Source organism: Astyanax mexicanus, chromosome 14 (genome assembly GCF_023375975.1).
Source record: "Astyanax mexicanus isolate ESR-SI-001 chromosome 14, AstMex3_surface, whole genome shotgun sequence".
In the NCBI taxonomy this organism is placed as follows: Eukaryota; Metazoa; Chordata; class Actinopteri; order Characiformes; family Acestrorhamphidae; genus Astyanax; species Astyanax mexicanus.
In genome coordinates, this window is record NC_064421.1 from 49069716 (window position 1) to 49095782 (window position 26067).

The 26067-nt window shown below is 38.9% G+C and overlaps 3 protein-coding genes across 8 annotated transcripts in view; 2 read left to right on the plus strand and 1 right to left on the minus strand.

Annotated features, from left to right (window-relative positions):
- Positions 1-9822, plus strand: part of evla (Enah/Vasp-like a) — a 38465-nt gene extending 28643 nt beyond the window's left edge. For 4 of the 5 annotated variants that reach the window (XM_049463439.1, XM_049463438.1, XM_022672526.2 and 1 more), the window contains 11 exons: positions 334-391; positions 1958-2019; positions 3543-4355; positions 5534-5757; positions 6169-6278; positions 6718-6754; positions 6855-6891; positions 6986-7046; positions 7645-7705; positions 8534-8591; positions 8697-9822. In XM_049463439.1, coding sequence (XP_049319396.1) covers positions 334-391; positions 1958-2019; positions 3543-4355; positions 5534-5757; positions 6169-6278; positions 6718-6754; positions 6855-6891; positions 6986-7046; positions 7645-7705; positions 8534-8591; positions 8697-8734 — 1559 coding nt within the window. In that variant the 3' untranslated portion in view covers positions 8735-9822. The remainder of the gene's footprint in view (positions 1-333; positions 392-1957; positions 2020-3542; positions 4356-5533; positions 5758-6168; positions 6279-6717; positions 6755-6854; positions 6892-6985; positions 7047-7644; positions 7706-8533; positions 8592-8696) is intronic. The other variant, XM_049463441.1, reaches the window with a different exon arrangement.
- A 1326-nt stretch (positions 9823-11148) lies between these two features.
- degs2 (delta(4)-desaturase, sphingolipid 2) lies at positions 11149-21510 on the minus strand. Of its 2 annotated transcripts, none has more exons than XM_007237180.4 (4): positions 21375-21510; positions 18316-18556; positions 13323-14065; positions 11149-11766 (listed from the first exon to the last, which is right to left on the minus strand). In XM_007237180.4, exons 2-4 carry the CDS (start codon positions 18404-18406, stop codon positions 11623-11625), a joined length of 978 nt encoding a protein of 325 aa, XP_007237242.1. In that variant the 5' UTR covers positions 18407-18556; positions 21375-21510; the 3' UTR covers positions 11149-11622. The 2 variants fall into 2 exon arrangements, with proteins under 2 accessions (XP_007237242.1, XP_022528245.1); XM_022672524.2 differs by having other exon boundaries at positions 18316-18497; positions 21375-21504.
- yy1a (YY1 transcription factor a) lies at positions 19973-25301 on the plus strand. Its single transcript, XM_007237181.4, has 5 exons — positions 19973-20586; positions 22812-22974; positions 23219-23279; positions 23705-23863; positions 24479-25301. The coding sequence occupies exons 1-5, from the start codon at positions 20076-20078 to the stop codon at positions 24659-24661; spliced, it is 1077 nt and encodes a 358-aa protein (XP_007237243.1). The 5' UTR covers positions 19973-20075; the 3' UTR covers positions 24662-25301.
- The last annotated feature ends 766 nt before the right edge of the window (positions 25302-26067 follow it).

The window sequence follows — 26067 nt, forward strand, 5'->3', positions numbered from 1 at the left end:
TCCTTATATCCAGGATTAAAGTAAAATTAATGATACTGTACAGATATAATCTGTCTCTAGTAGATATATAATGGGAAATGAGAACAGTGTGAATTTTTCTTTTGATAAAAACGGTATAAAAGTAGATCCCTGATGTGATAATTAGGGGGGGTGATATGGAAACATATTTCAGGATATAATATCAATATCGTTCACAATATTCAAAAATATGAATGCATAAAGCCACAATCAAAGATAAAGACAGGCAGTGTAGATTCTGTATATATCATGTATTTGTAGATTCTTCAAATTTTCTGACAGAATTGATATAGAATTTCTTATTTTCTCCTTCAGGTCCTGCTGGTCATCGACAGAACGGACCGGTAACAGACGATACAGACGCCCAGAGGAGGTGAGCAGAACAAATCTCACGCTAATGCTTATTAGCCAATGCTAATGCTGCTCCAGCAATGCTAGCAGGGGTTAGCGGCAGGCTACAAGCTAATAATATGCCTCTAAACGGTGAAAGAGCTAGCGTTTAGTGCTGTGGTTAGCAGCTAATGCTAATACTGCTCCAGTCTCGGTGCTGGAGATCTAAACTGAATCTCCTGTATAACTCTGTACTTCAGTGGAGTGACTTTACTGCTCCTTAATACCTGACTGATAGAATTCATACATAAGGAGCACCGGATTATAAGGAGCTCTGATAATATTTGGGAAAATTAAAGGATTTTAAGTGCAGCTTATAGTGCAAAAAATATGGTAGATCATAATTTGTAAGTCGATTTGGATAAAAGCATCTTCCAAATGCATTATATTGTAATGTAATTTAGAATATCTGGTTCTTATCATTCCTCTGGAAAAAAACAGTGAGACTAATGTACAATTATTTACGATCATGGTGACAAAACAAAAATAATAAAACATAGTATTATTATTTTTATGCCTTTATGGAGTTTTTCCTGTTTTTATTCTCTTTAACTGGCTGAAAAGTGTCTCTGAAGCTGAACTGCAGTAAATCTGCTTTGTGACTAAATCTGTTCTAACAATATAAATCAATAACAGTTAAGTGAATTGAATCCAGTACCTGAGTCACTGATTTGATTCGTCTCCTGTAAAATGAAGCTTTTATCATCATTTGCTGCAGAGATAATCCTCAGAATCGCCTCACTCCTCCCACAGCTTCTCTCAGATTACCCTGCAGATCACCATCAGCCCTCTAGTGAATAGAACACGTACTGCACCAGAAAAAAGACACTGAGTCATGAAACACACACACTTGTCTGGTGTTTTTCCTCCATAGACTAATTCTAACCATTTGTTTCTTAGCTCTGAATTACTGGGTAAAGTATATAAACACTGATGTGTTATTCACACAAATAACACAGGAATGAACTGCATGCTGTTCCTAGCACTGTTAGTTATCTCCTATCTGATGAGACGCCGTCGCTGCCCGGCTTCAGCTCCGCCTGTGGGCGGTCCTGAGCCGAGGTGGGCGGGGCCATGAATACTAATGAATTAACGGGTTGATGTAGACACGGTGCTTTTCCTGATCGACTCGTTTTGTTTTTCTGAGGATTTTCTTTTGCTAGCTGCTGCAGAACAATGAGGAAGAGTTTCATCATGTGCAGCATCATAAACAACTCAGAGAAACCTGCTGTATTTCAGAATATAAAAAAACAAGATGATTTTAGCAGAAGGAGAACTTTAATAAATAGTTGTCTTTCTGCTTTACTTCTTATTAAATAGATCAGTGTGTAAAGAAACATTTCTACCACAGAATCAAATCAGGAGATTCATGATTACAGATACATCGATGCATTTTAAAATAAATGTCTGTAGATATCTGAGATTACTGTATTAGGAATAACTCTTATCGGGACATTGTGCAGATGTTTTATAAAGGAAATGAAAGGTTATGTCAATATCTCTCCATATGTTCTTCCGCTCTATAATATTATTTACTGTTTATCTGCAGGCAAATGATGGAGCAGCATCAGATCCAGCTGGAAAGAGAACGACGAACATCAGGATCAGCAGGTACAGAGTTTCTCTATTAACACACACTCACACACTCTCACACACACTCACACACACACTTACTCACACTCTCACACTCTTACACACAGTGATATATTCACTTTCAGTTACCAAAAACCCAAAAGCCCCTAATCTAAACTGAGCTCTACAGGCTTCTCTGAGGAAAATCGAGAATACGAACAGAATTCAGACCCCGGCCAAACGATCTACAGACCATCTATCACTCACTCACACACCTCTCTCTCTCTCTCTCTCTCTCTCTCTCTTTATCTATTAATCTATCACTCTATCAGTCTATCTCTGTGCTTTATCTCTGCTCATCTTTACTCATGTATCAGTCCAGCTCAGACAGACATATCCCATAATGCCATACACATCCTCACGCAGGTTCAGTCTGCCAGCTGGAACGTAATACATGCCACTTCCACACCTGTTTGGAGTTCATTCAGTACCAATGCTTTCATACAGTTTGGATCTAAGATTTGATCATAATTGAACTTATTGATTGAGTTATTATCAGTATTAATGAGTGCAGATGTCTGGTTGCTGCTGTATCAGATGTAGATCAGGTTTATTAATGTTCTCCTGCAAGTGTGTTGAACTCTCCAGTGATGTTGTATCAGCAGCAGGTTAATAAGATGTGGTGATTTGTCTTCCCGTCGCTTTAGTAACGGTGAGCCTGAGCAAATATCTAGTAGTTTAAATGATGATGTTGGGCTCTGTTTTATTGATCTATAGGCAAGCTTTGGTTTAGAGCAGAGTCACTGTGTCTTTGCTGTCTTATTAATTCTCTTAATTAATCATGGGTGTGGTTAATTTTGGGCGTAACATGACATAAACCAATCAGCGTGTCTCTTTAAGAGTCAGGTGAGCTCTGTCTTTGGTGGATTGCTATTGTAACGGTGCAGCTACCTGGACGTGTTCAACAAACTCTTCTCAGCAGAGGAAACTGAGCTGCTGGTTGACGCTGTGAAGGAGCTCCAGCAGCTCATTTACGGGAACAGCAATGTTATTTTATTTACTATTCTGTTTATTGTTGATGTAAAAGTTGGGTTTGTGCTGCTGTGTGTTCATGTGTGTGTAATAAGTGGGGGCGTACGCTCGGCTCGGCACAGCGCCTGTGTTACCGAGATAGCGATGAACGTCTGACTGTTGGCGTTTTTTGGCACCTTTATATTTTTGTATTTAATATCTTGTTTGCATTTGGCACAAAATGAACTCCAAACACGTAGCACATCTTTGCTTGCATTTCACGTCTTTTTTTTCCTGACAGAATTTTATGTTTCTTTTTTTTTTTTTTTTGGATTTTCATCACTGTCACTTTTTTCTCTTTTTTTGTTTGTTGCTTGTTTCCATCCCTCCCTGTCTCTCTCTCCTCTCTCTCTCTCTCTCTCTCTCTCTCTCTCTCTCTCTCTGTACCTCTTTCTCTGTCTCTCTCTCCTCTCTCTCTCTCTCTCTCGGTTTCTCTCTCTCTCTCTCTCTCTCTCTCTCTCTGTCTGTGTCTCTCTCTCTCTCTCTCTCAGTCTCCACCCTTCAGTTTAAAGTTTCCTCCTCTCAGCAGTCGGACGTCTCTCTGGCGGATTACAGGCAGTACCGCGCCCACACCCTCCCCCCGTCCTATGCCCGTCTCAACCCCTCCCCTCCTTCCTCCTCCTCCTCCTCCTCTTCATCCCCCTCTTCCTCTCAGGAGCGCGAGAGCAGCAGCTATCGCGTGGTGGACTCCTCCTCCTCCTCCTCCGCTCAGAGAAAGGCTCAGCAGTTTTCTCAGATCTCCACCTCTCTGGCCTCCGCCTTCTCCCCGGTGCAGCCCGGCTCCGCCCCCACCCCGCCCCGCAGCGCTCGGCAGATCCCCCTGTCCCCGCCCACCGCCCCCCACCGACACCAGGACCCCAAACACCACACCTGGTCCTCCGCTCACCTGCCTGCCCCGCTCCCCAAAGCCCCGGCCAATTATGACTCCGCCCCCCTTCATCATCACCAGCCCTCCAATCAGCCGGAGGACTGCTACTTCTACCAGACCTCACCTCCCCAAGCCCCTCCCCCTCCACAGGTACCACCCCAGCAGGCCACGCCCCCTCACCCCCACTACTACCAACCCGATCCCTCCTCCTACTCGTACCCCGCCTACTGTGAGATCGCCGCCCCCCCGCCTCCTGTCATTGGCCAGCCTCAACTTCAAGGCCACACCCACCAGCAGCAGTTCACCTCCTCCTTCCACCAACAGCCACCACTACCACCACAGTATCAGGCCACGCCCCCCACTGATACCACGCCTCCCTCTTATATCACTGTGTCTGAGGGGTTCGCCACGCCCCCTCCTGTCTCTCAAACTGCCAGTAAGTATCTTCACCCCAGAGATGATGGTAGTAGATAGAGATTAGTGGTGATTAGTGATGTTAATGTTAGCGTGAGCCGGAAGAGATTTATTATGTTTTTTAATGCAGTATTTGGTGAATAAATACAGAATCACCAGAGTCGCCCCCCGTCCTGTAAAATACAGAATTAAACTTTGTCATTTGTTAATAACATGTTGTGTCTCACAATGATCCAATACAGGATTTTATTTGTTACGTTTTTTTTTTCATAAATATCAAATAAACACACATCAGTCACAATCACATCAGCACTAAATCTAACACGTATCAGAACAGCAGCACTGCAGGAGTGTGAGAACACTGAAGACACAAGCCTCAGTTTATCAGTTCCTCAGACCCCAGTCGTCTGACTGATACCATACAGGACATTATGTTATTATGTTATGACTGGTTTCATATCTGCTTGTATTTTTGCCAGAATATCTCAGTGCATGTTCACTCTTAGTGGAAATAATTTATTTAGTTTACAGTATAAATATATTATATTGACATTTAAAGAGGTGAAAAAGTATTTGCTTTATTGCAGTTGTTGCTGATAAAGGAGACACAACCAGATTATTAAATTATTAGGTTTAGGGGGCAAAACACTTTTTAAAAAAAAGTCTTTTTTATATTAACCCAGGTTAACTTTGTCTGATTTGATAATTGGAAAAAATCAGGGCAAATACTTTCTCACGCTACTGTATACACACACACACACACACAAACACACACACACACACACATAAATATACTAAGTTCAGACCTGTCATTATCTATCAGCAGGTAATCCAGCTCTGAAAATCAGTTTGCTGTCACTCTGATTTGTCTGTTAGCATCTCTGCTCCAACTCTGCTGAGCCCTGCTGTTAGCAATGCAGCTAACCTGCCGCTGTAGACATCATAGCGTAGATATTTAATTATGAAAAATTGTTTGGTATTCAGGTTTAATGTTTCTCTTTGTTTGGTTATTGTTTTGAGCAAAAATAATTTCAGTGAATTCTTATTTGCTGATTTACTGAACAAATATTAATATTAATATTAATGATAAAACCTTTATTTAATTTTTTAGTATTTTAAGGTCATCATATATACAGTATATATATATATTTATTTTTTTTTATTTAAAAATAATCATTAGCCTCTTTTATTTTCCAACAGGTCCTCCTCTTCCTCCAGGACATCCCTCCATGCTCTCCTCCACTCCTCCTCTTCATCCTCCTGCTGCACCCATGTCTCATCCCACTCCTCCTCCTCCTCCTGGACCTCCTCCCCCGGCTGCTGTTCCTCCACCCATCCCTCCTCCTCTCCCTGCAGGTGGAGGTCCTGCTCCCTCGGGTCTCGCTGCAGCTCTCGCCGGAGCTAAACTCCGGAAAGTTCAGCGGGTGAGTGATCCTCACTAAACACACGGTAGTTTATTACAGATAAAATATAAACTTCACTTCCTGAAGCAGGTGGAGGTGAGAAACTGATTACTAATATGATGTGAAAAACAAATAAAAACTGCTCATATTTCATGATCATTATCAGATTGTTATTAATAGAATACAATCATGGACTATTTTTAGATTATTATTTTTTGCCTGTATTTGTTTAATTCAGTTCAGTTGCTGTTCACACAGACAGTTGATGATATTGAGTATTTGAGTTTGTTATGCTTGTGAATGTAAATGTTGAGTATGGGTGGAGTATATTAGTAGTATTATCTGTTGTTTGTAGAGTTACAGTATGGGGAGAGTTCTGTAAACAGATGGGTGATGGGTGATTTATATTAATCTGATGTGTAAACCCCTCAGCCCGAGGAGAGCAGCGCCAAGAACGATGCCAATCGCTCCAGCGGAGGAGGAGGAGGAGGAGGAGGAGGAGAGGGTCTGATGCAGGAGATGAACGCCCTCCTCGCACGGAGGTCAGACTCAGATATTAGAGTTTTAATATCAATATGTTTTATACCACAAAGCTTAAACATAACAGACTACTTCAGTTTCTGAATCAGTTTCTCTGATTTTGCTATTTATAGGTTTATGTTTGAGTAAAATGAACATTGTTGTTTTATTCTATAAAATACAGACAACATTTCTCCCAAATTACAAATAAAAATATTCTCATTTAGAGCATTTATTTACAGAAAATGAGAAATGACTGAAATAACAAAAAAGATGCAGAACTTTCAGACCTCAAATAATACAAAGAAAACAAGTTCATATTCATAAAGTTTTAAGCCTGGTGCAAAAATTAAGCAGTTCAGTTTGGTGGTTTGATGGTTTGTGATCATCCATCTTCCTCTTGATTATATTCCAGAGGTTTTACATTTTATAAAATCAAAGAAACTTCTTTTCTGTTTTTAGGAGAAAAGCTTCAGAGAAACCAGAAGAAGGTCAAAATGTAAGTGTTTAACTTTAACATCTTCCTCATATTCTTATATTCTTTATTTAACTGCACTGTTGGATTAATGCAGGATTTTATCTGTGTTATTTTATTATAGGAAGAGACTAACGGATCTCCAGCCTCTCGAGGTTCAGGTCAGCAGATCTCCATACGTATCTCAGACAGTTTCAGAGTCAGTTCGATGCTGAAAGCTCGTAACTCACTGCAGTTTTATTGATTTATTTACAGATGGTCTGAAGAAGCCGTGGGAGCGAGCGAACTCTGCAGATAAATCCTCCGCTGGCTCCAGGTCAGTTTTACACAGTTTATCAGAGTTACAGTATAAATATTTTATTATAGTTTATATTACAGTTTACATTTTTGAATGACTAATAGTAGATCCTGAGTGGAGTATAGTAGTTACTGATTCTGTGCTTCAGACTAAAGATTAAATAAATATATATCTACATAAACACACAGTGTGCAGTGACTACAGTAAATAAAGAAAAATGTATATATTCTTAAATTCATAGCATCATCTGGCACACTGACCAGTCACAGGATAACACCTCACAACCTATACATTTCCAGGCCTCCCCCTGAGAAAAGGTAGCAACTTTAGTAGCAACTGAATCAAATACAACAGGTACTGAATTATTTACAGTAGCTGACAAAGCTAATTAATCTAAATAAAACATTTTAAAATGATGCAACTTCATGATCAATGTAAATACTGCTGTCTTATGACTTTTGGCATGTCAGTGTAATACACAGAGCAGGTAAAGCATCTCAGCATGATCAGATACCTGGATACACTGAAAACACGGCTATAAATCACTGTTCATGAGCTTTACTCTGATTATTTTATTTATATATTAATATATAAAATATATAAAATGATTCCACAGGCTGAGACCGATCGGCAGCACCAGTGATGCAGAGTCAGCAGAGTTCGACAGGATGAAACAGGTACTGGTGTTTTTGTTCTTTGTGTAAATTTTTTATTTCTATTTGTTTAATCACATTAACCCAAAATAGCTGAAGATAATGTGTGTGTTAAACACCCTTATTATATATTTATATTATATACAGTATTATATCATTTAGATAATGAATCATGTACAGATACTAAATAGATACTGAATCATTTATAGCTGTTATTCAATCATAAATAGAAGATACTGAATCTTTAAGTAGCCGTTTAATCAAATACAGCAGATACTGAACTGTTTAAAGTAGATACTGAATCCTTTATAGCAGTTACTGAATGAGTTATATGAAGCTACTTAATATATGTATTAGTAGCTAATAAAACTAAATAAAACGTCCTAAAATAATTCCAGGGTTCAGTGAGGAAAGAATCAACTTGGCCCAATTGAACAGCAGCAGAATCTGATATATATATATATATATTACTCATTACTCAGTACTCGGGACTCAGTACTCATTACTCAGTACTCGGGACTCAGTACTCGGGACTCAGTACTCATTACTCAGTACTCAGTACTCATTACTCAGTACTCGGGACTCAGTACTCATTACTCAGTACTCAGTACTCATTACTCAGTACTTGGTACTCATTACTCAGTACTCATTACTCAGTACTCATTACTCAGTACTCGGGACTCAGTACTCAGTACTCATTACTCAGTACTTGGTACTCATTACTCAGTACTCATTACTCAGTACTCGGGACTCAGTACTCAGTACTCATTACTCAGTACTTGGTACTCATTACTCAGTACTCATTACTCAGTACTCGGGACTCAGTACTCATTCTGTTGCTCTTCTGAACAGGAGATCTTGGAGGAGGTTGTGCGCGAGTTACATAAAGTCAAAGACGAGATTATTGATGGTAAGATGAATAAATGAATGAATGAATAGAAACATGATAACTGAATTATTGATTATCTTGTTATGGGATCAGATTTAACACTGCGGTCTGTTCTCTCTCCTGCAGCCATTAGGAGAGAACTGACGAGGATGGGCACTACATAGTGTTTACACACATCCACACACTGAAGGTTGTTGGGAAGTTCAGAGAGGATCCTGTGGAGCGTTTTAAAGGAATGTTCTCGCAACATCACTGCAACACCGAGATCATGACATCATCACTGCAACACCGAGATCATGACATCATCACTGCAACACCGAGATCATGACATCATCACTGCAACACCGAGATCATGACATCATCACTGCAACTCCGAGATCATGACATCATCACTGCAACAGAGAGGAACACGCTGCTGACAGGTTGCAGAAATGTTGCGTCAACTGAGAGAATTACAGTCCGGAACAAGAGAAAGCAGAGAAATGGAAGTGAGTGAGAGAGAGAGAGAGAGAGAGAGTGAGTGACTGAGTGGATGGATGGATGGATGGATGGATGGATGACAGTGTGGATGGATGGAAGGATGGATGGATGACAGTGTGGATGGATGGAAGGATGGATGGATGGACCTTCACACTGAATTTTTCTATTTTCTCCTGTATGAACATTATAAGACTCAGCCCACTGTGCAGTTTGCTGCTCTCAGTCTTTCAAGTCTTAAAAAAGAACATTGACTAGTCGGAACTTGATGAAGATATTTTTTGTTTTATACTGTTTTATTGTGTCATTGATCATTATAATTAATGTTTAAGTAATTTTATTATTGGTGGTACAGAGAGAGAGAGATACAGAGATGCTCACCGTCTGTTTCAGCCTTTTATATTTTATTATGTTCTTCATTCTTTGGTTTTTGATAAGCACACTGAGCTCAGTCCTGAACTCTCAACATCTACATCTACGTTTCTGGAGTTTCATCCTTTCTTTATTTAGTTTTATTTTATTTTATTTTTGCCAAGAAAGATGTAAAAACCGTTCTGGGTTTCTTTAGCTCTGGTTTGATGGTGTGAGGTAAATGTTGGGGAGATGTAACTGTAGCTGTAGCTCTTATGAAACACCAGTTTTTCTGAAACTCTTCATTTGCTGAGAGAATTGGTGGAAATGTCGGGTCCTACACTATATCCTATTAGGTTACTCATTTTAAAAGATGACATTGAAAAATGACCTTTGAATAAAACTAAGAACACTGAATCTACAATATGTGGGTTTGTCCTTTTCATCTGCACCAAAATACTAACAAAATATATATTTTTCTTCTTTACAGATACAGAAGTTATTTAATATTACAATGTTAAATACAGTATAGGGAGGAGACTCACTGCTCTGTATATTTTCTCCTGTTCTCTAAATCCATTAAAACCAAAACTATCAAAATCTACACTATTTCATCAAGTTGAAAATTAAACCTTTCATAAATTTACCAGGGATGGAGCTCACAGCTATCATTGCTTCTTCCTCCTTACTCGATTCAGTCTTATACAGAAGATACAGAATAATGAACATAACTTTGTTTGTAGTCATTCTTACCAGATAGCCTAGCAATAACACCCACACGCTATTATAACACACTGCTTAAAATGATATATTTAGAGATTAAAAAGCTGGTAATAAATAACGGTCTCTAGAAGCACCAGAGATTACACCCAACAATTCAACATTCAGAAACTCTTAATCATTCACACCTTCACTATTTCACACCCCTCCCAGTGCTGTAAATGGTTCAGATTTACCCAATGCCTCTGATTGGCAGGTAACAGTTTCAGAACTGGGCCACGCCCTTCAAGTTTCAATAGATTAGTGTTTGTTTTGCAACAAAGCAAAGAGAAAACAGGGCAGATTGGGATTATTACATCCATCCTTTTGAGATTACCCTATATTTATGTCATAAAGCTGAAATACTGACTTGTCTGCATCTGATTCCTTTATAATTATTAAATCAGGACGTCTGGCCTTTACTTGTATTTAGGATTTATGGTTCTTAAAGGAGAACTCTGGTGTGAAATTGACTTTGGTTGTATTTATTAAAACATGATATAAAGTTGTTATCTGTGTTGAATATCTCTCCTCCGCTCTCCTGCAGTTTTCTAACATCCAGTATTTTCTGCTCTTTACCCAAACAGGCTTTAGAATGAGTGATACGGGGCATATTTTACCCTGCAGATAAATCACTTTTTACACCGTTATTCAGCTCAAAGTAGCTCCACACTTCACTGGTAGAATCCGGAGAGTCCTGATATTTAAAACCAGACATTTAGAGCTTTAAAACTGAACAACAAGATTATTAAAAACACTTATTAAAAAGTGATTTATCTGCAGGGTAAAATATGCCCCATATCACTCATTCTAAAGCCTGTTTGGGTAAAGAGCAGAAAATACTGGATGTTAGAAAACTGCAGGAGAGCGGAGGAGAGATATTCAACACAGATAACAACTTTATATCATGTTTTAATTTATTTTAATACACCCAAATTTACACCAGAGTTCTTCTTTAAATTGGTGAATACACACAGATACACAACACCTCTCACACTCATGAAACGCTTATTTTAATTCAGCCATTCATTTCAGAACTATTAAACAGCAGTGCACATTTTCACCACCATCTGGTGAATTAAATTATAATTGAAACCTCTGAACAATCAGATCACAGATCAGAACTGCAGCTTTAACTCGGTCTAAAACAGCAGGTTTTTGGAGAAACTATTTTACAGGTGTAAAAATAAACAGAAGGCATCACTGACGAAAAGGCTTTTTAGAGTTTAGTAAATACAAATATACATTTTCATCTCAGCCCATATTAATATGTGGCCATGTGTTAAGCCTGCATGTGTTGAGAAGCACATCAGATAACAGACCATAAGTCTGAAGTCTGTGTGATTTCTGGTTGTCGGGGGAGCGGTTTCAGCGTCTTCACTCCGGTTCAGCAGGTTTATCCGGGTTTTCCTCTGTTCTGTTTAAATAGCGGCTCTGAGAGGTTATAATGCGTCTTCAGTACAGTTTATTCCTGTTTGGCCAGTTTGTATTCTCTCTTGATCCTGGCGTACGGGCCGATGCTGTCGTCAAACACAAAGTCCCACAGCACTCGTAACCAGGAGGTGTGCTGCGGCAGGGTGTCGTAATACTCCGCTGCGATTCTTTTCACCTGGAAAACAAAAGAAATAAAAGATTTGTCTTATTATTATTTTCTTTTTTTAGAACATCTCATTGTCAAACACGGACATGCCAAAAGAAATATGCAGAAAAGATCAAACTTTGTGATAAAACTCCTGCATCCAGACTGCAATTGTAAAAACAGGAGGAGCAGCGAGTTTTTAGGTTTTAGTTTTTCTGGGTCACATGACATCGCAGAGTTCAGTAGCTCCTCCATTTCCACTTGCTGTTGTGTTTTTTCTACGTGGATCTCTGTGGAAACCGTGGCGCACCCAAAGTGTACAGTAATTATGGTGGTTTTATTTGTTCTTGAGAAGAAAAGTCTACATCAGATTCATGAAGTGTAATAAAGAGCCTGAGTGTATATACATTAAAACATTATTTTACTAGGTTACCCATGATGATTTACCCCCATTTACAAGTAAGTGTTTCACATTCGCTTGGAATGAACCACCTGCTGTGACCCAATATTTAACTTATTTCATAAGAATCACGACATCAGAGTTTAAACATTTAAACTGACAAAGAAAAGCAGCTCAAGGAAGTATTCTGGTCAAGTATCTGAGCTTCTTTTATTCATAACTGCTTAAATATTGACAGACATTATAGAGCAGTGCCGTATATCACTGTTTAAAATCTGTGGCTCTACAGCTTCCTCTTCTAGATTTTTTTTTATCTGCAGTATCAAATCTGTGGAAGTAGTTTAGTGAGATCTTGTTGAATCTTTCCTCAGGTGAATATTTGTTTTTCTGTGCAGACTTTGGTTTGTGTGATTTCAGTCCTGAAGCTAGCGGTGGCAGCACATTCTACTGAGGATTTTCCTTCATTGAAATACATCACCCTGTATCAGTTTAATCAAAAATAAATTTACTCAAAATTGAGCAGTACTTCCCAATATCCACATTCTGCACTGAATTTCTCAGATATATTTTATGAGACAGTGCCTTCTTTCACCACTTTCTTTTTAAACGTCAAAACTCTACAGTACGGGTGGGCGATACAGCCATAAAATAATATCACAATATTTCATGGTATTTCCACAATAACAATATTATTGGGCAATATGACAAATACTGAACTAAGCTCTATCCGGATGGGATTATTTTCTCAGGGGGTTCTGGGGTAATTTTCTCTTTCATGTTTTTTTTATCCTCTGTGATTTCCACGGTTTCCACGGAGATCCATGTTAAAAACACAACAGTGAGTGCAAATGGAGGAGCTACTGAACTCTGTGATGAGGTCATGTGACCGAGAAAAAATAAAGCCTAAAAACTCACTGATCCTCCTGTTCTTTCAACTGCAGTCCGGATGCAGGAGTTTTATCACTAAAGAGTAGAAGTGTGAAATATTTTACACAGACGAACCCTGAGAAACAAATCCCCTCCAAGTAAAATAAATGATACTGGACAGATAGAATCTGTCTCAAGTAGTAAAACAGTAAAAAAGTAGAACACCCCTTTTCTAGAATGACCCTCTGTGACCCACACAGTATCTAGGAGAAGTTCAGGCACAAAGAAAGACAAGAAATGGAGTTTATCTCAGACTCACATCAGGTAATTTGCTGCCGGGGATGCTGGGGAAGTCATGGTGCTCCATGTGGTATCCCACGTTGAAGGTGATGAGGTTGAGGGGGCCGTAGTAGGAGTAGGTCTCGTGACCCTTCACGTACATGTAGTGCTCAGCGATGAAGTGTCCAGAGATGGGATGGAGGCCCATGCACAGTATAGACCCGGCTATGAGGTACACGATGGGTTTGAGTCCCCACAGGTAGTAGATGACGATGTCCACGGCGAACTGCACCACGGCATTCATCATCTCCAGCCTGGTCACCGGCTTCGGGTTCACCACCAGGGGGCGCAGCGCGTAGAAGAACGGCTGGAGAAACAGCCAGAGGACTTTCCTCGCCGGGGTGCAGAAGAACCAGCCCTCCACGTCCGTGGGGACGTCCACGTCCAGCCCGTCTCCTCCCAGATAGCGATGGTGGTCGATGTGGTACTTCTTGAAGGAGGCGGAGTAAGGCAGGCCGATGGGAAGGTTGGCAAACATGGCGAACCAGCGGTTCCAGCGGGCCTGCTTATTCCCGAAAGCCACGTTGTGCGAGATGTCGTGAATGGCGAGGGTCAGGGAGTGATTAATGCAGCCTCCGAAAACATACGCCCAGAAAAACACCCACTTCCAGGACAGGTCCTGAACCAGGTAACAGGCCAAGATCTGCGTCAGAACCATCCCAGACACAACCCACTTCAGCTGGGGGTCCGGACCCATCAGAGCCTTGATCTGAGGATACTTCGCTGGTGAGAGAAAAGAAAAGGAGAGAAAGGCAGATTTAATTATTTATCATGAAACACTGCTTATAACTTCAGTATGAAGGGGCGGGGCTACTGATATCCCACTCATACTCAATTAATATGCTGATATTTTAAAATTAACAGGCCAGCAGTACAAAAACTGATCATAAAGTCTTACTTCAGGAAATTGCATAGGACCATCCACATCTGTATATACACTGCCTTTCCAAAATAAAAGTCTCTGGATGTGTAATCACACCTTTAATATGTTTTTAATGTTTAGTTGGGCAGCTCTCACAGATATAACTAAATTGTATTAAATAGAGGCAAAAATAACATATGACTGGTATACTAAATTTTGTGGAATTGTATATCACTTTAATTTCAAAAAAGCAGTAATTAACTACAAATTATTGGTTTCAAAATAACATAACATAATTTCAAATAGGCTTTCAGGGAATTATGGAGAAATTGTATTTTAATGTTTTATTTATAAACCTTTCAGACAATCGCAAACATAATCAAAGTTATTACTTGTAATTAACAAAAACTGTGTCTGATTTTTATCTGTAGTAATTCTAGTAACCCAGCAACTAGATGGGAATAGCCCATAAACAGGAGGCTGAAGCAGGAGCGGAGGAGGCCGAGTGTAATGTTCCTCCCGCGGGAGAGGAGGAGCTGCTGATACTCAGCTTTTTTAATTAGCACACATGTTGTTCCAGTAAATACTGGAAAATTATACGCAGGGTAGATCCCTTGCCTCGGACACTCGGTTACGGGTGTGTTGTGTTAAAGATCAGACTATTAGAAAACAGCTGGACTGCTCGGCTCCGCCCAGCTGATTTGCATGCGGTCTTTATGCAAACTGATGTGGAGGCAGTGAAAATAGAGTATATTATCTTTACAGCAATTACAGACTGTCTGCAGTTCAGTGAAGCTACACCCTAACTCATTTCCCCCTCAGATAAACAAATGGGAATTTTCTATTTAAAATACTTTATGAAAAGTTTTTTTTTTCACAGTAGTACTAAAGTGTACACAATACAAATCTGTAAACAAAATAAGAGAGCCCTTAAAAAGGATTAGTTTCTTTGATTTTACCAAAGAAGCAGCTCAGTAACGGATGAGCCGGGGTCTGTGGGTTTTGGAACAGCAGTTAAATCCAGATTTAATCAGTAATGAAACACCATAAAACATCCCTCAGACGAGCCACTGCAAATACAACACACCAGACCTGACGCCCACTCTGATCACTCGTAACTAAGAAACTAACAAACACTGAACCACATTTAACCTTAATTTACTCTCTTCATTTTTTCAGAGCTGTATATATATATAAATACAACATAAAAGCATTAGGTTATGCTTTTGAGTGCTTTCTTCTGCAAACGTAAGTAAATTTAAGCTTGTGTTTTTGAAACATCGTTTTTAATACATTTGCAGTATATTGTATATGCACTAGGCTATTTTGTGTATTGATTGCACATATTGTGTACACCTCAATGCTATTGAAAAACAAAAAAACACTAGAGCAGTATTTAATGCTACTATATATTTTCCATCAATACAATGTTTTGCTATAATGAACCCCGCCTACACGATGCGGGGAGGGGAACTGTGATGTTGTTACTTGGGGTTCAGTTCAGAACAGCTTGAGACGGTTCTCAAGCCCCACACACTGACACCCTTTAACTGCAGAGATCCATCATCCAATAGATTTTCATTGAGCAGGTAAATGATTAACATTAGTTCACTGACTGCTTCAGTCACATGTTTCAGGAAGCAGTTCTGTGATATCATTCAGCATGATCCCTCTGTCTTATGATCAGCTTCTGAAACAGGGAACCTCCCTCCGGTTATTTTTAAGATTATGTCATCACATTAATCACATTAATCACATTAATCACAGGTAAAGGTTTCTCTGAACCCTGTGGTCTGTTAATGACCTTCACGCACCATGAAGCTACTGAGTGTGCACTACAGTCGTGCGGGGTGTGAGATGATTGTGGTGGTCTCCACACCCTTCAGTGTCTTTAATAAACAGAAGACCTTTTGACTCCTGGATTCTCCCGCTCCGCTGCTCGGATCATAAAAGAAAAAGTATTAAATATTTTAGGAGCTTGAAAAGGTTTGTGGCTCCGTCCACAAAAGAGCCTTAATCTTGTTCACTACTGGAGAATTAGTGATGATAATCTGTGAACTGAACTGGATAATTTATAAACACTGCTCTGATTAAGCTTTCTGATGTAATGGAATCTTATTTCAGTGTAAAGAGCTCATAGTTTCACATGTGAAAAAGCATTCCCTTGTGAAAAAAATATAATAATAATGCAGTTGAACTACAGTATATGCGGAGTAATTATACTTACATTTTTATCTGTTTAATCTGTATTTCAGTATACTCTGAAAAAGTATACTTTAGTTGTCTGTGTTTATTTTGTACTGGTGATGTACTTAATAAAAATAAATACTTACTATTATTTTATAAAACTGTGTTTTAATGATAAAACTATACTTTTACTAAATATGTTCTAGGAGCTGATATTTCTGCAATAAAACTCTACTTCAGTCAATTTTGCTACCAAAACATTCATTCTGTGTTAAACTGACAAATTAAAACTGTGATGAACTTTTATTAGCACAACTCAAGCATCTCAAGACCTATTTCAGCATCATTTTTTACTTTACTTTTTTCCCCCACAAATGTCCTGTAGAAAACTGAAAGAGAATGGCTGTTCTAAAGGCCGTTTCAGTCCGAGTCTCACATTAACACCAGTACTGTGCTGTAGGACTGTTTACCCTCACAGATCTGTTTCCAGGCAAAACCCCATTAGATCTGTCAGGTGCACCTGAGCTACTCAGCAATTATTCCACCCATCAAACAAACTACAATCTGCCTGGAATCAGTTTACAGAAATGACCAGGCTAAAAACTGCTTCATATATATATATATATATATATATATATATATACATAACAGACAACAAAAATACAGAAATAAACATGTATTAGACAAATCGTGTACTATTAACTAGCCATCTCTATGCAAAAATGCAGAAACATTCATAAAGTAATGAATTATTTAACTTTAGGAATAGCTGAGATTTTGACGTTTAAAACACACTGATATCTGTATTTAGTGAAATATACAGTGGAATACACAAAAGTACTACCAATGTAGACTAGCCCATTGTACAGAGGTTAATGTTAGCTTTCTAGAAAACCAGTATCATCCCCACCTTACACACACACACACACACACATTCATTCTGGAGCTCCTCTCATAGCTAAATGATGAAAAATATGAAATACACTAAAGGAAAATATACAAAGTTTGTGAACCTGTATGTAACGCAGGTTTTAATTAAACTTACTTTAATAATATTTAATCTTCATACCAAATAAAGTCCATCACTGAATGATGCTGATAAGTAGCTTTGAATCCAAACAAATAAATTGATATCTACATGTGGAACTGACCCGTAATCCGCCTAAAATATTATGAACATTAGTTAGCTATCTCTTTCAGTTTATTTTATCACTCTATGCAAAACGAAGAACTGATAATAAAGGTAATGCATTACTGAAGTTTGGAATAACTGAGATTTTGACTTTTAAAACACACTGATGTCAGTATTTAATAATATATACAGTGGAGAGTAGGCTAGCCCATTGTGCTGAGGTTAATGTTAGATAGCTAGAAAACTTGTCCCAGTAACACCCCACCTTACACACACACAGATATTCATTCTGGAGCACTGTGTGTGTGTGTGTGTGTGTGTGTGTGTGTGTGTGTGTGTGTGTGTGTGTGTGTGTGTGTCAGGTAAACTCTGTCTCTGTCTGTTCCTACACCTCCTCAGAAAAACAGACTACAGCAAACCTCATCTCTCTCTCTGTTTTTACAGGAATCTTTCTCGAGTTTCTACAGGAAACATTAAATAAAATTCATAAAGGTAATTTAACTAGTCTGTGCGGAAGTGTTTTAAACGCACAGCTCTCCTGACAGCTCGACTCTCAGCTTATCTGATGGAGCTGTTGAGGGAAAATCGCCTTCAGCAAAGCGCTGAGGAGAAACTCCCAATTCTCAGATTAAATTATCCTCACAGATAAAAGAGGAGGAGAGCAGCATAAACCCGTGAGTACAGACAGAGTCAATCTCAACTAACTCTAAATAAACTTTACAGCTCTCAGGATTCAGCTTAAACTCTGTATTTATACTGTATTTATACTGTATTTCTGAAAGATTTACTCACCCAGTATTTCTCTTCTTCTCCATGTGTGCGGTTGCTCGTCGTAAACCCATTCAAAGTCTACCCGTCCACCTGCTTTCCCCATGTTCCACATGCAGCAGTGGCGTAATGATCTCAGGTGAGCTCCTCTCTCGCGCAGGACTCGTTTCGGTCACGCCCTCGTGATAAGGTGTAAAAAGGTGTGCCTGAATGTAATGGCAACAGAAACAGCCAGTGGGTGTTTTGGCTGAGCAGACAGGGATACCTGTATCCAGGTGTGAATAAAGAGCAGTTTAAACTCTCAGACAGTCTCAGACTCTGGAATAGTTGTGAATAGTTGTGTATAGTTGTGGTTAGTTAGGTAAGGAAGGAGATGTGGGCGGATTGTTTAGTCAGAGATTATCTTAAATTGCCTCATTGCCTCTAATACTGCGGGTGATCGCAGTTGAGCCACTCTGGAATAACCCATCTCTCCTCCTTTAGCTTCTTATTTTCCTGCATCTAAACCCAAATAATCAGCAGACTAAAGATTTTATCATCACAGTCTTCTACTGCTTTCCTGCAAAAACTCAAAGAAAAAAAAAGAGTGCACAAGTTTCGCGTTACCACCACAAGCTGCCGCTGTTTCACACAAACCGGGAACTAGTCCTACATACTAGTGCATCTCAACAAATTAGAATATCATTGAAAAGTTACTTTATTTCAGTAATTCAGTTCAAAATGTTGTGAAACTCATATATTATATAGATGTATTAAACACAGAGTGATCTATTTTAAGTGTTTATTTCTTTTATTGTTGATGATATTATATTATATTATATATATTATATATATTATACTATTATATTAATATTATATTACACCAATTGGTACTCATTGTGATCAGTGTGCCAAGTCCTGCTGGAAAATAAAATCCGCTTCGCCATAAAAGTTGACTTTGGACTTGATATAACACAGTGGACCAACATCAGCAGATGACATCACTCTCCAAACCATCACTGATTGGTGGAAACTTCACACTAGAGCTCGAGCATCTTGGCCTGTGTGTCTCTCCACTCTTCCTCCAGACTCTGATACCTTGATTTACAAATGAAATGTAAAATGTAAACTCTTATGGAGGATTTCATTTTCCAGCAGGACTTGGCACACTGCCCACACTGCAAAAAGTACATATTGGTCTTATATAATATTCTAATTTTCTGAGATACTGATTTTTGGGTTTTCATTGGCTGTACTTTATTTACTGAAATAATGTAACTTTTAAATGATTTTCTAAGATGTATTAGTATGTGGATGGCAAAACACTGGGGAAAAAATAACAAATATGTACAATATATATAAACAAAAAAAGCATGTATTTTCTTTATTGTGTTCATTTACATTTTATTCTGTTATTTTCATTTTATTTTTATTTTGAATATTTTATTTCTTCTGAATATTCTGGAGGATATCTAGATTTAGATTTAACAGTAAATAAATGTAATATAATAAATATGATTAGAGTAGAGATGCTTTCTCTCTGTACTCTGGGAGAACCCTCTGTGAAACTGGGTCGGGGAGGAAATCTCGCGAGGATTGGTGCATGTGTTGTGTTTAGCGGAGGGGGAAAGTCTCGCGATGTTTGGTCTGTGTGTATACTGTTTAGCGGAGGTTGGAGGAAGTCTCGCGATATTTAGTCTCCGTGTTGTTTAGCGGAGGGGGGAGGCGCCGGAGAGCCCGAGTGGAAGTGGTGGATCTGCTCTATCAGCCGGAGTTTAACCGCTTTCTCACGAAAACAGCCCAGAATGGCGTCCGGAGAGACACTGTACATAGAGACGGACGGCTCGGAGATGCCGGCGGAGATCGTGGAGCTGCACGAGATCGAGGTGGAGACCATCGAGACCACGGTGGTCGGCGGGGAGGACGACGAGCACCAGCCGATGATCGCGCTGCAGCCGCTGGTCTCGGATGACCCGAACCATCTCCACCATCAGGAGGTGATCCTGGTGCAGACCCGCGAGGAGGTGGTGGGCTGCGACGACTCGGACCTGCACGCCGGCGACGGGTTCGAGGACCAGATCCTCATCCCGGTGCCGGTACCGGCCGCGGAGGAGGAGTACATCGAGCAGGCGCTGGTGGCCGTGTCCGGCGGAGGGAAGAGCTCGGGGCGGCTGAAGAAGGGAGGCGGGAGCGGGAAGAAAGTGGTTAAAAAGAGCTTTCTGGGCGCCGCGGAGGCCGCCGGGAGGAAATGGGAGCAGAAGCAGGTGCAGATTAAGACTCTGGAGGGGGAGTTCTCGGTGACTATGTGGGCTTCGGGTGAGTTTAAAGCTCTGAAGTTGTTCTGCTCTGCTTTGGTTTGGTTGGAGGTTCCTCTGAGTTAGGCATTGTTCTCCGCTGTTAAGAAGGCCCGCGGTTGAGGCCCTGTGTTTCTTAGCTCAGCCCGCAGTTGGGCCTGTTCCCCCGGCCGCTCGCAGCACCGAATTAAACCCCTTTTCTCGACTCAGCGGTGGAAAATGTGCTTTGTTTTGATGGGAAGCCATGTTTTAAGTGTTGATGGGCGCCGCCATGTTCCCCCGGACCATTATGGCCGCCCGAAAAATGGCGTTAGTGTAGCGGGGAAAGATGGCGGCGGGTTGGGGTGAAGCTGCGGAGCTGCAGCGCGGGCAGGCCGCGGTGGCGCAGTCCGCTCCGGGAGGAGGAGGGGGAGGGACCGGGGCGGGGACTCGGCCAGACTCAGAGAGAGAGGAGACCCTGTGGAGGAGATATTCAGTTTAACACGGATTAAACTGCTTTTCTGACCTAATGTTTCAGTCATAAATCGTTTTATTAGTTTATTTGTTTAATTTTATGAACAAAATATCTATCTTAAGTTAGTTAAAGTACTCTGACTCGCTGGTTGAGTCGCTGTGTTGTTAGTAGCGCTAGCTAATGATTAGCTGTTAGCTGTGTTGCTAATGTAGCGTAGTTATCGCAGATCACCACAGAACTGGATTTGTTAGCTAACGTTAATTTTATCGTTAATTTCGTTATTTTGCGAACACGATATATGTGTTTAGCTGTAATTTTTATGGTTATTTACTATTACTATACGATACTTTACACACCTGGGTCTTGTTTTGGGTTTCAGTTGAAAGTTGAGTTGGTTCAAACTGACTGAAGGCTGAGTTAACTAAATATAACTAACGTTACCAGCTAACGTTTATTTTAGTATTATAGGATGTTCACACTTACGTAACAACAGCGTTTACGTATAAATATATAATAATATATAATGTGTTGTTATTATATATAATAAAATAACATGGTATATATCATAACATATTTAGTGGAAATTAAATAAAATAAGAAGTTGAGAGCGTGTATATATATATATATATATTTTTAACTAATAAAACATTACACGCTATTTAACCCACCAACTAGCAGTTTTTGCAATATGTTATAGTAACATGCAACGTTATAGGATTTGTTCAAAGCTTTTTCGTATAAAGGCAGTAAATATTTAGCGTAAATTAAATAAAATAACTAATTGAGAGTATGTATATTACGGATGAGAGATATGGCACTAAAATAATATCGCAATATTTTATGTTTTTTGGGGCTAATGATACTCTTTGCGTTATGACAAAACACTGAATTATTTCCAAAATTATTTCAAGAATACATTCCTGCAGATAATGGAAATTAAATTGTATTAGTGCATACGATATTGATATGGCACACCCCTAACTGAGATATTAAAAAATACAAGGATTTTATCAGGTTTGTAGCAGAAGTCAATGATCCAGAATGTCATGATAATAATAATAATGCACTCCAAATATCTTCATATATCCAGGATTAAAGTAAAATAAATGATACTGGACAGATATAATCTGTGAAGTAGATATATATAATGGGGAACGAGAACAGTGTAAAACAAAAGTAGAACCCTGATGTGCGAAAAATTGTGGTGTGTGGGTGATGACTGACTCTACACACAGTGTGAACTTGTTTTTTCACAAAAGTATAATTGCTTTGTTATGCTGTTCTGTTATCATTGTGTCAGTGGCATTTAATGGTCTTAATTTTTAACTTAATTACAATAATATCGTTTATAGCAATACTTTCTGTAGCAATATAAATAATCCAGAAAAGGTGCTTATAGTAACAGAGGTAGAGGTAGTTATTTAGCTATTATATTGAGGAATATATTGAGGGTATGAAGTTAAATATTGTATTTCTACTCTATACCGTTGGGTCATGTATATTTCTAACTGTAGTTATTGGTGGTCATTGTGCAGTTCCTAATATATCTGATGTGAATACTATGAAATCACCACAGCTATATTATTATATTTCTTAGGACTGATTTAAGTAACTCACTGCTTTTTATAAAGAGATGTAATTGTATGAATCGTTTCTTATACCTGATACTGTTCTCTATAAGGTGTGAACGCTGTAGACTTTGACTCCAGTCAGACAGGCAGTGGTTAATTCAGTCTGCAGTGGGCTGGAAGTGTTTGTCTCTGTGTAACCGGTGCCCTTTGGCTCTGTTCTAGATGATAAAAAGGACATTGATCATGAGACGGTGGTGGAGGAGCAGATCATCGGGGAAAACTCCCCTCCAGATTACTCTGAATACATGACGGGCAAGAAGCTCCCACCCGGAGGAATCCCCGGCATCGACCTGTCCGATCCCAAACAGCTGGCAGAGTTCGCCAGGTAACATCTTTAATAACAACATTATCTCTTTCAGTCTCTGTGGGCAGAAACTTTACTGTTAACGTTGTTTTAATATTCATATTGGATTATTTTTATTGTATAGATTAATTATGATTAAGAAATATGTCCTGTGCATGTAACATACTTTAGTATTAAATAATCTGCTTTAATCAAAGTATTACTTAATGTTGTCAACACACTGTACATGTTGCTGTTGCACATTTGTAATTGTCCTGTTCTACAGGATGAAACCACGGAAAATGAAGGAAGACGACTCCCCAAGAACGATAGCGTGCCCTCACAAAGTGAGTATACAGCTCTGTAAGATAAAAAAATAAGATTTTTACTTTACCCAAATTAAAAACCTCTGGAATATAATCAAGAGGAAGATGGATGATCACAAACCATCAAACCACCAAACTGAACTGCTTGAATTTTTACACCAGGAGTAAAGCAGCATAAAGTTATCCAAAAGCAGTGTGTAAGACTGGTGGAGGAGAACATGATGCCGAGATGCAGTTGTCTGTAGTTTACAGAATAAAACAACAATGTTTATTTCACTCAAACATAAACCTATAAATAGCAAAATTAGAGAAACTGATTGAGAAACCAAAGTGGTTTCTTTATTTAATGCAGAGCTGTATGTTTAAAAAATGCTAGACTCTCCTCTTTTTTGTCTTTGTATTCATTATAACTTCATACTTCATGCTGGGTTTTCTTTTCTTTTCAGGGTTGTACGAAAATGTTCAGAGACAACTCTGCTATGAGGAAGCACTTGCACACTCACGGCCCACGTGTTCACGTGTGCGCTGAATGTGGGAAAGCATTTGTGGAAAGTTCCAAACTCAAAAGACACCAGTTGGTTCATACTGGTGAAAAGCCTTTCCAGGTAGGTTTTAATTTATTTATTCTTTTTTTATTTGGATCATCTCTTCTCATTCATGTTTTTATTCATCTTGCAGTGGTTTAGTTTCTTAAGTATAATTACAGTTTATCTCCATCTTTGTGTTGAATTAGATTTGTATCTATTGTGTATAATATACTGATAAAATACTGATATTAAAGAGTTAAAGAGGAGGAGAAAATAGGATCTGTTTGGTTATAAAAACTTCACCAGTTAAAATCGTTCCATTGCTGTTTTGTTTGTTTGTAGCTGTGCTGTTTGGTTTGTAAGCGCTGCATCGTTGCTAGGTTACCTGTATGTGGGTGGAGTAATACATGGAGAGCTTCGGTTACAGTGCATTACAGGCTGATAACGGCACTCATAGAACGCCTCTCAGCCAATCAAATTGCAGGGTTATAACTAACTGTGGTATAAACAACCAGTGATAAACAACATTTTTATATAAATATAGTTTTGTGCAGTATTACACAGACTGAGCAGAATCTTTCATGTTAAGAAGTAGGAAAAGACTGAATAGTAATAGATTATGTGGGTTCACCAGGGCTTTATTGATCAGTATTTGTATTAATCAGCTGTAATTGATTTCTCTCCTCTCTTTAGTGCACGTTCGAGGGCTGCGGGAAGCGCTTCTCACTGGACTTCAACCTGCGCACTCACGTGCGTATTCACACTGGAGACAGACCGTACGTTTGCCCGTTCGACGGCTGCAATAAGAAATTTGCTCAGTCCACCAACCTGAAATCCCACATTTTGACACACGCTAAAGCTAAGAACAACCAGTGACTGGACTAAACGCAGGAACATTACAGGACCCTGGACTGCACCACCCGATGCTTTAAAACACCCTTTGTGTGTTTGTCTGTTTGTAGAAGATTCTTTTTCCTTTTCTGCGCGAGAGAGAGAGAGTATCTACTGATGTTTTATTAAAGTATGTGTTTGAATGATGAACTGATGCCCAACTAGCCCTTACGACACTTCTTATGGTACAGACTGGACGGTATTGCATTACTTCCAGAAAATGTCTTATTTTGAAGATGTGCATTTCTGGATGTTCATCCACGGACGAGACGTTTGTTCTTCGGAGCCCAAAGAGTCTTTAATTATTTTATTATTTTTGTTTTTCCATCTGTGTATCTGTTACGAGTCCACAAAAAAGAATGAATTGCTTTTTAGTTGTCTGCTAAGTGTGCATATTGTACACTTTTAGACATTTCCTTTTGTCTTGAGATGTTTTTCCCTGAGATTTGATATATGTGAATGCTCTTCTTCAAGGAGAAGGAGACACTATTAAACCTTTTTCCAGTTGTGAGAGGGATCCTCCACAGGTATCTCGTTTTGTATAACTGTTCTGTACAAATATTTTGAGATCATGTAGATAGAAATGGTAGATTTGTGTTTAACCTATTAAACCAATTTTATCCAAGCTGAAGTTGCACCACTGTGTGCAAGAAATGTGTTTTTTTGTTTGTTTGTTTTTTGTGCTTTTTGTTTCATACGTCAACATGTGAGGATATAACTAAACCGTGATCTGAGTGTTTAAGTGTTGGAGAAGAGGGTGTGGGAACAGAAGGATGTTGGGTTGATTTGCAGGAAGGTGCGCTTAATATAGAATTTAAAGATGCACTGATATATATTTTGCATGTTTTTCAAACAAATGAAAAACTACAATTTTAAAAGAATACTGAACATTAAAAGTGCTATTTTTTCCATTTTCAGTAAAGTCTGTCATTTTAGTAGCCTATTCACTGCTTTCTGCTGCGCAGGAGCACTAAAATGTGTTTTTACCTTTTTTCAGAAGGTCAGTGATTGTGCTGCAGTTACTGAGAGCTCTTACACTGTGTTTTTATATCTGAATTACTAAAATTTCAATTAATCTACATTTAAAAGTTAAATGTATTAATTAATATATGCTAAAATATTCTAAAGCTTTCTTATCTAGAGTTGTGCCACTTTATTTTGAAAATGCTCTAAAAATCTCACTCTATATTAAAACTGGAAACTGATGTGAGTGATGTTTCTGGTTATAATCAGGATAAAGGTGAGATTTTATATTAACCTTGATCTGTGTAGCACAGAAGAAGAATAAAACAGGACTACCACATAAAATGAACTATGAGACATTAATTTTATCAAAATTTTTATTAATTCACACTTCATTTACATCCCCTGAGAAAAGCAAGAAAAACACT

What these genes read in the sequence shown, in the direction of transcription:
- degs2 (XM_007237180.4), bottom strand. Translation starts at nt 18,406, where the DNA reads ATGTGGAACATGGGGAAAGCAGGTGGACGGGTAGACTTTGAATGGGTT. An exon ending in GAGAAGAAGAGAAATACTGG is followed by an intron (nt 14,066 to 18,315) that starts GTGAGTAAATCT and finishes TTCTCTCACCAG; the next exon opens with CGAAGTATCCTCAGATCAAG. An exon ending in CCGGCAGCAAATTACCTGAT is followed by an intron (nt 11,767 to 13,322) that starts GTGAGTCTGAGA and finishes TTTGTTTTCCAG; the next exon opens with GTGAAAAGAATCGCAGCGGA.
- yy1a (XM_007237181.4), top strand. Translation starts at nt 20,076, where the DNA reads ATGGCGTCCGGAGAGACACTGTACATAGAGACGGACGGCTCGGAGATG. An exon ending in CGATAGCGTGCCCTCACAAA is followed by an intron (nt 23,280 to 23,704) that starts GTGAGTATACAG and finishes TTTTCTTTTCAG; the next exon opens with GGTTGTACGAAAATGTTCAG. An exon ending in CTGGTGAAAAGCCTTTCCAG is followed by an intron (nt 23,864 to 24,478) that starts GTAGGTTTTAAT and finishes TCCTCTCTTTAG; the next exon opens with TGCACGTTCGAGGGCTGCGG.